We start from the raw sequence: 12,395 nt of genomic DNA, 5'->3' as shown, positions 1-12,395 counted from the left end.
GCAGTGGTGCCATCAAAAGCTCCATTAATTGTGCTCTGTGTCCCCTCCGAGCCACTTGTTCCTTATGGCTGTTCCCCTGCCCACTCCCTGGACGCTGTCTGTGTTCATGTCCCTCCAGCTGGAGCAGAAGCAGAAGGAGGCCCTGGAGCTCCTGGAGCAGAACCGGCACCTTCAGGATCAGCTGAAAGTGGCTCTGGGCCGGGAGCAGAGCGCCCGGGAGGGCTACGTGTTGCAGGTAGGAGAGCAGGGAGGAGATGGAGATCCATCTTCCCTGCCCAAGGGATCCCTGGTGGGCTTCCATCTGCGGTGTTCGTGGGGACATCCTGGGTGGCCACCACTGAGCTCCGAGAGATTTGACCTTCTTGCAAACGTGGCTAATTCTGTAGCATTACCAGAGTCACCTGCTTCTGGAAACCTCTGATCTGGGACGGAATAGAAGGTAGTGTTACCTGTTAGCATTCCCAAGGGAAAACAAAACCAAGCCAGACAGATGGGACTTCAGTGAAGTCCACCTCTGATCCATCCCGTACTGTGTTTGCCTTTGCAACAGCTGTTTCCCCCTTTCTATGCCTCAGATTCTCCCCTCAGTCAGCGGGGTGCACACAAGGCTTTCCAAGCATCCTATAGCCCACCAGTTGTTCCTCACTCGGGATTTTGTCTTCCTATTACACAGGCAAACACAGGACACTCAGATGTATCTCCCACTCACATTCCCTCCAGCCAGAGTGGGATTTGCACTGGGATGACCTGTTATCTTGGGTCACTTGGGTGGTTTCTGAGGTCACAAGATTCCTCAACAAAGCCTTGAAATGAGTCTTGGAGGATCTGACAAAAGAAACAGGATGGTCTTTGGGAAAACCTTTCCTCCCCTCATACAAACAAAGCAGGTTTTTTCCAGCCCTTCCTCTGGGACCATCCATGCCTGGGGGAAGTTGTGGCACTTGCAGGGCAGCTTCTGGCTGCTCTCAGGCGTCCATAGTCTTGTTCTGTGCAGGGGCAACATTTTGACCTGCTCAAACCTACTTGACAAAACTGGCTGTGGATCAAAGTGGCCGCGCGTTGCCGCACGCTGCGCTCCCATGGCAGCAAAACCCAGTGTCCATGCCAAACCTTGCATCCTTATTTCTCACAGGAAAATTTTCCCTGAAGCACAGGCACTGGAGCCAGCCCAGGGAGGGGGACATCTTGCCTTCCTTGCCCATGATCTCCCAAGAGGAGTAATTAATTAATTTCTGGAGTCTCTGAGCTGAGTCTCAGTGCCTGCTTGGAGGAGTTCCATTTTCACTTGGCAGAGCTGGAAGAGTAACAAAGTCCCACTTCCCTGGGGCAGAGGCGTCTGACCTCCCTTTGCCTGGAGCCTGGAAAAATCAGGGAATGGGGATAAAAGCTGGATGCTTAATCCACCATCAGATTGAAGTTGGCCACAGTGCCTCGATACAAGGAGGGGTGGCAAGAGGGAAAGTCTGCAGAGAGGCTGAGTTGCAGAGAAGAAGTGACCGAAACCAGGACCTGGAAGTTGGAGAGGGTTTTTGGAAAGGTTGGAGGTTTTTGCCTGCTCCAATCTAATTGTTCTGGGGATTTCCCTTGTGTTTCCTGGGAACCAGGGGGATTAAAGTCCTGTTGTAGGAGGGAGTAACCCTACCAAACCCTGCTGGGGTGGAGAGAGTGGAGCTGCTGGGGGAATTCTGCAGCCGCAGACTGCGGATGAACATCACAGCATTTTTTTGGACAACCCCTCTGAATTTCATGTGCCCATCCCCCCTGTCATGCCTGATTTTGGGGAAGTTCCTTATTGTCTATGAGGAGGGCTGATGGAGAAGCCTGACTGCTGCCAAACCCATCCCTCCTGAGCTGCCTGGGATGCACCAACCCCTCCTTGGCAGCCTGACCAGCCCCACAGGGACCCCCATGCACTGCCTGTTCCGTGAGGCAGTGCTGAGCCACCCCTCCAATGCATGTGCCATGCACCAAAGCCTCTCTGGCCTCGTGTAACTCCTCTTGCTCTGAGCTTCCTCGGGATAGGGCACCCTAACCTTGATCCCTACTGGGAGAAACAGCAGGAGCTCCTGCTCTTGGCAAATGGGCTGGAGACATCCCCTGCTCCAGTAACTGTGGGTGGGAGGGGGCACGTACTAACCTGTCCCAGACGGATGTTCTTGCATGTTTTTGGTGTAAAGCATGAAATTTAACTTAACATAACTGAGTGTCACATCTGTGGGCTTTCCTTAATCAGCAACCAGAGTACAGCAAGGCAGGCCAAATTCCTAGGCTTAACGCTGTGCTTCTCTCACCTCTTCCTGTCTATGTTTGTTTTTTTTTTTAAGATACATAATTTCTGTCGCCTTTTGCATGACGCTTTCTGTGAGTTTTCTCTTTGCATGCTCCATTGCTTTGGTTTGAATCTCACAAAGGTTGGTTTCTTTCATTTTTACATTCTCATCACACCTTTTCCTTCCCTCCATTTGTCGGGCTTTTTATTTTGTCCTTTGTTGGTTTATTTTATTTTGCAGGTAGAGAAATTAGATCCTCCCTAGCCCTAAGCTTTAGCATAACAGCATCTCTAAAACGATGAGCAGCCACTCAGTCCTGTTTGGCAAGCACAAAAATGACATCGCCACCACAATGGCTGGCCCGTCGCCCCGTGTTTGGGTGGGATGTGATGTCATTTGCTGTCACCTCACTTTCTGTTGTTGCTTTTGGTTGGTGGACTGTATTACCTGAACTGTGCACTTTTTGTTTCACAAACAAACAAAACAAACTTGCTAAAAAAAAAGCAGTTTCTTTCTCCTACACCTCGTTCCATCTCCTCCTCATCATCATCCTTGGCATTTTTCTTTTGTCTGTCTGTCTCCGTTTTACTGCTGGTGTTTCTTTTTCATTATTTTTTTGTTTCTGTTTGAGTTTGGGTTTATTTTTTTTTTCCATTTAGCCTGTTACTGTACAGCTGTTTTGATGTTGTGGTCAATGTTTTCTGTTACTGGAAAGCAGTTGTCGCTCATTAAAAAAAAAAAAAAATGTTGGTTAAACAAACCAAATTGTGCCAAGAACAAATCATCCCAATTGGAGCAGTGGGTAGCAGCCAAGTCGCTGTGAGGAGCTTTTCCATGGCCTGCCTGGCCAGAGGTGTGACACTCAGAAGGGAGAGCCAAGAGTGTTACTAATCTAGTATTTAATCAATTTTTTTAAGACCGAGATGGCCGCCTCGCCATCAGGTGCCTGGCAGAGGCTCCACAAAGTCAACCAAGACCTCCAAAGCGAGCTGGAAGCCCAATGCCAGCGTCAAGAGGTGATCAATCAGCAGATTCAGTCGCTGAAGCGCAGCTACGCCGAGGCCAAGGACGTGATCCGGCACCACGAGGCCGAGATTCAGAGCCTGCAGGCGAGGCTCAGCAACGCGGCGGCTGAGCTCAGCATCAAGGAGCAGACCCTGGCCAAGCTCAAGAGCGACCTGAGGAGCGAGAAGGAGAAAGCCAAAGAGCAGCTGGAGGAGTGGCAGCACGGCGAGGCCGCGCTCAGCTCCCAGCTGAAGGCCAGCGAGCAGAAGCTGAAGAGCGCGGAGGCTCTGCTGCTGGAGAAGACCCAGGAGCTGCGGGACCTGGAGATGCAGCAGGCTCTGCAGCGGGACCACCAGAAGGAAGTGCAGCGGCTCCAGGACAGGATCGCAGACCTCAGCGGGCAGCTGAATGCCAGCGAGCAGGCACGGGTCCTCATGGAGGAGAAGCTGCAGAAGAACTACGAGGCTTTGCTGGAGAGCTGCGAGAGGGAGAAGCAGGTTTTGATACGGAGCCTGAAGGAGGTGGAGGACAGGGCCAACGAGTACGAGAATCAGCTGCAGAACAGCGAGCAGCAAATGGAGATTCTGCAGAAGGAAAAGCTGAGCGCCAAGTTTGAAGGCAGCGAGCTCGTTCACCAGCTGGAGGAGCAGCTGGCCATGAAGGAGGCCAGCATCCAAAAACTTGCCGAGCACATCAAGGAGCTCGAAAGAGAGAGGGATCAGATCAAGTGCCGGTTCCACGAGCTCATGAATCAGGTGGCCGAGTCGGATAACGAAGTTGCAAAGCTACAAGCAAAGTTGAAAATGGAAGAGACCAACTACCACAATCTGGAGCAGTCGTTCGAGGAGGTGTCAGATCAGTTCCGGGGTGTGCAGGAGGTGCTGAAAGAGAAAGAAGAAGAGCTGAGACACGTTAAGGAAATGCACTTGAGAATTGTGGAGAAGAAAGATCAAGATCTCAGTGAGGCTTTGGTTAAAGTGGTTGCTTTAGATAGCAGTTTAGAGGAGACTAAAGTTAAGCTAAAGGCCAAGGAGGAGGCTTTAAAGAAATTAGCTAGTGTGGGCACAGGTCCATGTGCTGAGGAGGCAGAAGACCTTGGCCCCAGTCTTGAGGCGGATGAAAGTCATCCATCCCAACTGGGGCAGGCTCTGCAAACTCAGGATGTCCACCCAGCTCTGACTTATGCACTAAAGGAGGAGGAGGATGAGGTTCTTGAGACGAGTCAGAGGCAAGTGGAGGAATTTGGGTCCCCATCTAAAGTTGTAGAGCTCCAGGACCAAGAGTTGGTTCAGAAAGCTTTAGCAAAGCCTGATGTAGGTATCATGGGGGCCAAGAGGCAAAGGATCCGTTTTTCAAGCATCCAGTGTCAAAAATACATCCATCCAGATGGATCAGAGAAAAACTGGACAAGCAGTACCTCTTCAGACACAAGCCAGGACAGATCTCTGTCTGAAGAAAGCATGTCCTCAGAGCCAGCTCTGGGTTATCCCTCATCAGGGACGAGTGATTCTGAGACTTACCTCTCCATCATCCATTCCCTGGAAACCAAACTGTATATTACAGAGGAAAAGCTCAAAGATGTGACAATGAAGCTTGAAAGCCAGCACGGCCATAACCAGGAGACACTCATAGCCCTCCACCATCAGTGGGCCAGCACAGAGTCCCAGCTGCGGGAACAGCTTCAGACCAGCTTGTCCCAAGTCAATGCTTTGATCTCACAGCTGGAGAGCGAGAGGCAGGAAAAGTTCAAGCTCATAGAAAGTCACGTCAGTGAGCTGGGAGGTTTCCAGATGAAAAACAATCAAGCGCTGACTTGCTTAGAGAAGTGCAGGGAGCAGCTAAGATCCTTGCCCAAATCAGACAAGGATAAAGAGGGTGATTTGTTCCTTGTTACTCTGTCCAGCATGGAAACAACTTTATCTAACGCAATCCAAGCCTTGAGCGGAGCGTCAGTCCCATCAGAGTATCAGCAGAGTGAAAGCCTCACCACGGACAGCCCCGCTCCAGAAGGAGGGGATTTGGAAGATGAGCACATCTCCAAGGAGCAGCCAGCAGATGTGTTTGACACTGGCCAGCTGAGGTGGCTTTCTGAGAGGGTGGCATTTGAGGCCTCTCTCATCAACCAAATAGCAGAGTCTTTGAAAAATGCAAGCTCTGAGATAGCCCAGCTTCTGAGAGAGATCCAGGGAACAGCTGAGGTGGTTTTGTTGGAGCCAGCAAGTGTTTCTCATACAGCCAATGATTTGGCCAGCATCCTGTCTAAAAAGCTGCTGTTGGAAGGGGAGTTTTGGAGCCAGGTGGAGGAGCTGAGAGCGCACTTGAGCACTAGAGAAGGAGATGCTGAGGGTAAAGCAGAAACAACTTTGGGCATTTCCCCATGTTTTCTCAGTGCTGTAGCAGATGCGACATTGATTAAGGCAGAACTTGGGTTTGTTGCAGAGAAAATGAGAGAATCTTTTCATCAGAGGTTAAAAGCAATTGAAGAAGAGCTCCATAATACCAAAACAGCTCTCCAGCAGCACAAATGCATGTTGGAGGAGATCATCAAAGCATACAGGACTCCTGAGTTTGACAGAGTTATGCACCAGATTTCTGAAGCACTTGAAATACAAAAAGATGCTTCAGAAAGAACCCAGATCTCTTGGGATGGGAGCCATCTCCAAATGGTGCCGTGCCAGGAATTAGCCAAGGTGGAGGAGACTGGCAGTGCCCCAGACTGTAGTAGTGAAACTCTTGTTTCCATTCAGGAAGATCTTGCCCAGCAGCTAAAGGACAAATCCAATGTTCTGAAGGAGATATCTGTTGCCTTACTCTCTCTGCCTCCCGAGGAGGCCATGAGAGACTGTCAGAAGCTCCTGAAGATGTCCCAGAGTCTTTCATACCATTCGTGCATGGGAGACCTGGAGCGGTATTCGTCTTTGTTAGTCCACGATGCCATTGTCCAGGCTCAGGTTTGTTACGCCGCTTGCAAAGTCCGTCTGGAGCACGAGAGGGAGATGAAGTCCTACAAGGAGTCCCTGCAGAGCATGGATGCACTGTGCCAGGAGCGCGTGAAGACGGTGTCTCTCCTGCGGGACGAGTACGAGGAGCTGCTCAGGAAGCAGCAGGGCGAGTACAGCGAGGTGATTGCCGTGCTGGAGAGGGAGAACGCTGACCTCAAGGCAAAGGTGTCCCAGCTGGACAACCAGCGGAGGCTCTTGGAGGAGGAAGGACACGAGCACAGCAAGAGCTTGAGCGAGCTGCAGGGCCGGTACGAGGAGGAGATCCGAAATGTCATCGAGCAGCTCAACAGGACAGAGGATGCCCTGAAGGCTGAGAGGGTGGAGGGGCTCAACCAGCTGGATGCCGTTGTCCGTGACAAGCAGAACATGGAGCAATATCACCTGGAGCAGATGCAGACACTGGAGGAGAAGTTCCAGGCCAAGATCAAGGAGCTGCAGGTCATCCACGGCGAGGAGCTGCAGGCACTGCAGGACCACTACAGCCAGAACCTGCAGCGCCTGCAAGAGACCCTGGATGAGTACCAGAGGCAGCACCCAGAGGCGTCCCCCACAGTGGCCCCGGGTGCTGGGGACACCTGGGCAGCCGGTGAGGCGGGTGGCACCGGGCAGGACCCCGGCAGCGACCCGGACTCCATGCATGGCCTGAGGGAACGCATCCAGGAGCTGGAGGCCCAGATGAACGTCATGAGGGATGAGCTGGAGAACAAACATCTGGAGGGGAACGCTTCCACTTTGAGGGAAAAATACCAGAAAGACTTTGAAAACCTAAAGGTCTCGATATGTTTAACATTTTCTGCCTTCTGCTGCTGCGCGTGTGGGAGGGCACGTGCAGTCCCAGGGTTCACCTGCCAATCCAAGGGACATCCCCTGAAAGAGCCAGCATGCTGAAACAAACCCCAGGGTATTAGCCAGGCCTCTGTAAAGCATGGTGTTTCCTTTTTCTCCATGCTGGGGTATTCTAAATGCATTGCTGAGGGCTTGGGAAGGTGGATTTCTGGAGGTGGTCTTTGCCTGGAGAGGGAGAGTTTCAAAGTAGCTTGATAACATCGTGCTCTCCTTCAACATGAAGACCTCAGTTTTTCTCCTTGTACCCAACACATTTTGTTTGTGACTTCCCTTTAAAAGCATTCCTCAGCTCTGTCTTTCCCAGTCTGATCCAATCTCCAGTCTGTCTCTGCTGCCTTCAAAAATGCAGGATGAAATGGAAACTTGATGCTCTCAAAAATGTATGCTCCTAGGGAAAGTAACTGCAAACAGATACCAAGTTCTGTAGCAAAGCAGAGCTCCTCTGCAGGAGACTGCATGGACCATGCTGGTGTTGGACACCATAATTCTGTACACAACAAAGAGTGCACAGTTATGGAACACCCAGGTGAGGTGCAGAGAAACCCACTGGCAATGAAATGCCACCGTTCAAATTGCCCCACCAGTCAGACTGCCTGTAAAACTGGTTTGAGATCATCCATCACCTTAAAAAAAGGGTTTGGTGGTTTGCTTTTCCTAGGAGAGCATTTCCAGTTTGGAAGTGAGTTTAGGGTTGTAGAGGCAGCGATGCAGAGGCTGTGCCAGTGAGTCTTTCACAGACCCGTTGCTCTTAAGAATCAGCAAAAATGTGGGAGAGCTTGCTTCCAGCCACTAGATCCAGCACACATTTGAGCCGGGAGTGAAGTGTGGCTCAGCTCCAGCCAAAAACCAGTTTTAGCTTGGGGAGAGCAGTAGTTCTGCTGAATCCCATTAGAATTAAGCAGCGGTGGTCAGAAAGCCAACCAAGTTTTTGGAAACCTGCCCAAACTAAAGGCTTGAATGTGCTCCATTCTTCTCCTAAGAACCTGATGGAGAACGTAATATTAGTAGCACCAGTAACATCAGTAGAAGTGTAACTCTTCAACCTGGAGAAGAGAACACTCCAGGAAGACCTCGGAGCCCTTTCCAGTGCCTAGAGGGGCTCCAAGAGAGGTGGAAGGGACTTCTGACAAAGGCATGAAGTGGCAGGACAAAGGGGAATGGCCTTCAGATGAAGGAGGGTAGATTTAGATTTAATATTAGGAAGAAATTCTTCCCTGTGAGGGTGGTGAGGCCCTGGCACAGGCAGCCCCGAGAAGCTGTGGCTGCCCCATCCCTGGAAGTGTCCAAGGCCAGGTTCAAGGCTTGGAGCAACCTGGGATAGTGGAGGGTGTCCCTGCCCATGGCAGGAGGTAGAATTAGATGGACTTGAAGGTCCTTTCCAACCCAAATAATTCTGTGCTTCTATGAGATACTGATTTGTACATGTGGATTTATGGCAATGCATTTACAATACATTAAGTAGTGAATCTACAGCCAGACCTATGGCAGAGTATGCACATTTTTCTTCCAAAATTAGAGGTGTTTCAGGAGTTGGACTTGATGATTCTTGTGGATCCCTTCCAACTCAGCATATTCTATGATTCTGGGTGTAATGAAGAATCCTGCAGGGCTGCTGTGTGCCACAGCCAAGTCCAGGCAGATTCTGGCACTGAGTTAGGAGTCTAAACAAACAAACAAACAAACAAGGCTGGAAAAGTGAAGAATGCCTTGGGATTAAAAATTAAATGGGAGGGGGAAAAAACCACCAAATCTAAAATTGGGAATGAGGATTAGGTGTAGGTAACAGAGCATTAGCCAAGAAGGTGATGCTGAGGGGGTGTGTGTTACTGAGGGTCAGTGGTGTTGGACTGTCCTGAGCACTTTTGCCACTGGGGGAGTGAATTTGTCCCTTCTAAAATTTCCCATGGGGTCCCAGAGGTGGCAGTTCTCACTTTCCATGGAAAACACGGTGTTAATCAAGGGGAGCTCAGCTGAAATCAGGGAACAAAGCCAGCCTGTGTCATTAAGGGGAAAAGCCCTTTAGAGTGCTTGGCATCAGGTTTGTCCCATGCTGCCTGATGGGGCTCAACACCTTATCCCCAGTGTGTGCCCCTTCTTCCCTTGTGGCTTGGGCCTGCCTCTGGCTTTGCTGGTCCTGTCCGTGTCCTGCAGCCGTGTGTCCATCCAGGATCCTGATATGCTTAGGCTGGCAGCTGAGCTGGGAACAGAAGGACCCAGGCAGGAATTCAGGACCTCACCCCTGGTGAATCCCAACTCCCCAAATTGCTCCTCTTGTGTCCTGGCCTGAGTTCTTTCCTAGTAATTCAATTAGCAAGTAATTTTCCCTGAAGCATATGTAGCAATACTCAGTTGGGAATTAAGATCCTGTTGCTGTCACATCATCTTCCTTCCACCCTGAAAAAAACAGGCATTGAAAAGAGCAGAAGGGGCACAGAAGGTTTTTTTTGTTGTTTTTTTGACATATATTTGCATTCCCCAACTGGGTCTGCCCCTGTGCATCCTTTTCCCTGGAGCTGTCAGGGGTCAAGCAACTGCAGGACAATCCCTGACCATTGCAAGGTCCATCGTGCTCCATGGCTGGGCAAGCAGAAGATCCCTGCTGGAGCTGGGGAACTGAGCTGCCCACTGGTGTGTGGCTCCTGGTGGGCTCCCCACCACCATGGCACCAGCCCTGTGCTCCTGGGCCAACCCTTTCCCCTCCTCCCTTTGCAGGCAACATGTGAGAGGGGCTTTGCAGCCATGGAGGAGACGCACCAGAAGAAGATCGAGGACCTGCAGCGGCAGCACCAGCGGGAGCTGGAGAAGCTGCGGGAGGAGAAGGATCGCCTGCTGGCAGAGGAAACAGCTGCCACCATCTCAGGTGCCAGGGGGACCCCATGGTAGGACAGGATGGTGGTGATGGAGACATGGGTGGCGTTGGCTGCTTTGATGAACAGAGCAGGGATGGGATGAGGGCTGGGTGGGCTGCACAGGGAGATGGGAATGGGCTTGTGGGAAAGATGTTCTAGATGGAGGTCCATCTCCTAGTCATCCAGGAGCCCATCTCCTGTTCCTTCTGCAGGCTTGGTACCCCTGTCTTTGGCTGTTACACAGTCTGATCTGTTTTGCATTCCAACTCTGAAAGGCCTTAGTCATTCCTGTGGTTAAATTATTGCCAGTTCCACACTGAATTCATTCTTCAGTGCACCAGGGAATCTTAAAACACTGGAGTTCAGGGGTTCTGCATTAGGAGTCCCGCAGTCCAGGAAACAATATGTGAAGGGGACAATCATTTGGACTCTGTTAAAAAGCAGGATTTGCAGAAGCCCCTTTGCAGCTGAAGGGGCCGTGAAGCAGTGGGAGACTTTCTGGGTGACTTTGGTTTTGTTGTCTAAGAAATGAACAAAAAACTCAAAAACCTACCCGTGGGTGGAGGGTGCTGGGTGCTAACACTGTGCTGCCCCTCACAGCCATCGAGGCCATGAAGAACGCGCACCGGGAGGAGCTGGAGCGGGAGCTGGAGAAGTCCCAGCGCTCGCAGATCAGCAGCGTCAACGCCGACATCGAGGCCCTCCGAAGGCAGTACCTGTAAGACCATCGCTGTCCTCTGTTGCCATCTGGCAGGGAGATCATGTGTGGGAGACCCTTCTCTCCCATTTGATTCTGGTGATGAGTTTGGGGTTATTTCTGGGGCCTCTTCCCTAAGTGCCGACCCAGCTGCACCCATCAGAGCCTCCTGGTTGCCTGTAAACTTTCAGGCTCCAGGTCATTGTGCCCTCATTACCCAAAATAGCTGCTGTGTGGTCCCCAGAAGTAGCAGATGAGTAGCCAGTGCTGCTTTTCATGCAGCTGCAGTAGCAGGGTCATTCCAAAGGAAGCTCTGAGATTTCCATGGCAGGGCTGTCCTCCCATGGGAACTGAGCAGAGCTGCCTGTCAGCTTTATCAACCTTGATACGTCTATGTAAGTTGGGGAGGTGTGCAAATATACCTGGACCCAGGTGCCCAGAGCAGACTTAGAATCCTGGAATGGTTTGGGTTGGAAGGGACCTTGAAGTTCTTCTCATTCCAGCCCCTTGCCTTGGGCAGGGACACCTTCCACTATCCCAGGTTGCCCCGAGCCCTGTCCAGCATGGTCTTGGACATTCTAGGCATGGGGCAGACACAGCTTCTCTGGGCAACCTCTGCCAGGGCCTCACCACCCTCACAAGGAATTACTTGGCATTGATAGATTTTGATAGCTCTCAGCTCAGTTTTTGGAAACCTGAGAGAGTTTTGCCACTTAACCTCTGAGAGGACAAACTCCTGTCCCTTTTGGTGCCCAAGCATGGCTCTGCCAGGAGAGAGAAGAGTTGACTTGCTCTGGGCTTGAATTTTTTCCCCAAAGGGAATATGCAATCCTCATCCTCGGAGCTTAACTCCTGTTGGATTGTCCTGGGATGCTGAAGGAAGAATGGGCTTGGGGATGTGTGTGTGTGGATAGGGCACTACCCCAGGTGTGTTGTGCAGGGAGGAGCTGCAGTCGGTGCAGCGGGAGCTGGAGGTGCTTTCGGAGCAGTATTCCCAGAAGTGTTTGGAGAACGCCCACCTGGCGCAGGCGCTGGAGGCTGAGAGGCAGGCCCTCCGCCAGTGCCAGCGGGAGAACCAGGAGCTCAACGCCCACAACCAGGTGAGGCTCCCTGCCCTGGTGACCGTGGGCTCTGTGTGAGCCGTGTCCGTGCTCTCCCTTCCCACAACGGCTCTCCTCCTCTTCCCAGGAGCTGAATAACCGCCTGGCTGCGGAGATCACGCGATTGCGGACCCTGCTGACCGGGGAGGGCGGGGGAGAGGCTGCTGGGTCGCCTCTCACGCAGGGCAAGGACGCCTACGAGCTGGAGGTGAGCTCTGCAGAGTGGCACGTGGGTGGGCACGAGTGCTGTGTACCCCAGGAGCGTGTCACAGCCTGGGAGCGTGTCACAGCCTGAGCGGTGTCACAGCCATCTGTCCCCAAGTCGGCTCTCATGGCTCTGATAACAGCACTGTTACCATGAGCTGCATCAGGCCAGGAGACTCTGGGGTCCTGATCTCCTCACCATGTTGAGCCAGACATTTACTCTTCCTTCTGCAGCCCCTGCTTCTCCCTGGGATCCAATCCATGCAGAACAGTGGGGACAGAAACTGGGGTGTGCAGGGAGCACATCAACACTGCAAGCTTGGGCAAGTTCCCAAGAGAACCAGGAGAAGTTTTTCTTATGAGAAGCAGAAGATGGGTGGACCAGAGGCTTTGTGGTGCTGGCGTGGGGCTGAGTCTCCAGC

At 51.9% G+C, this 12,395-nt stretch overlaps 1 protein-coding gene across 9 annotated transcripts in view; it reads left to right on the top strand.

Moving 5' to 3' along the window:
• The window catches only part of MPRIP (myosin phosphatase Rho interacting protein), a 73,045-nt gene that overhangs the window by 53,995 nt on the left and 6,655 nt on the right, over positions 1-12,395 (top strand). For all 9 annotated transcript variants that reach the window (XM_085592121.1, XM_021549816.4, XM_085592120.1 and 6 more), the window contains 6 exons: positions 119-235; positions 3,188-7,048; positions 9,836-9,983; positions 10,573-10,690; positions 11,610-11,769; positions 11,858-11,977. In XM_085592121.1, coding sequence (XP_085448247.1) covers positions 119-235; positions 3,188-7,048; positions 9,836-9,983; positions 10,573-10,690; positions 11,610-11,769; positions 11,858-11,977 — 4,524 coding nt within the window. The remainder of the gene's footprint in view (positions 1-118; positions 236-3,187; positions 7,049-9,835; positions 9,984-10,572; positions 10,691-11,609; positions 11,770-11,857; positions 11,978-12,395) is intronic.

Source organism: Lonchura striata, chromosome 14, assembly GCF_050655825.1.
Source record: "Lonchura striata isolate lonStrDom1 chromosome 14, ASM5065582v1, whole genome shotgun sequence".
Lineage (NCBI taxonomy): Eukaryota > Metazoa > Chordata > Aves > Passeriformes > Estrildidae > Lonchura > Lonchura striata.
This window is presented reverse-complemented; position numbering and strand designations above follow the sequence as displayed.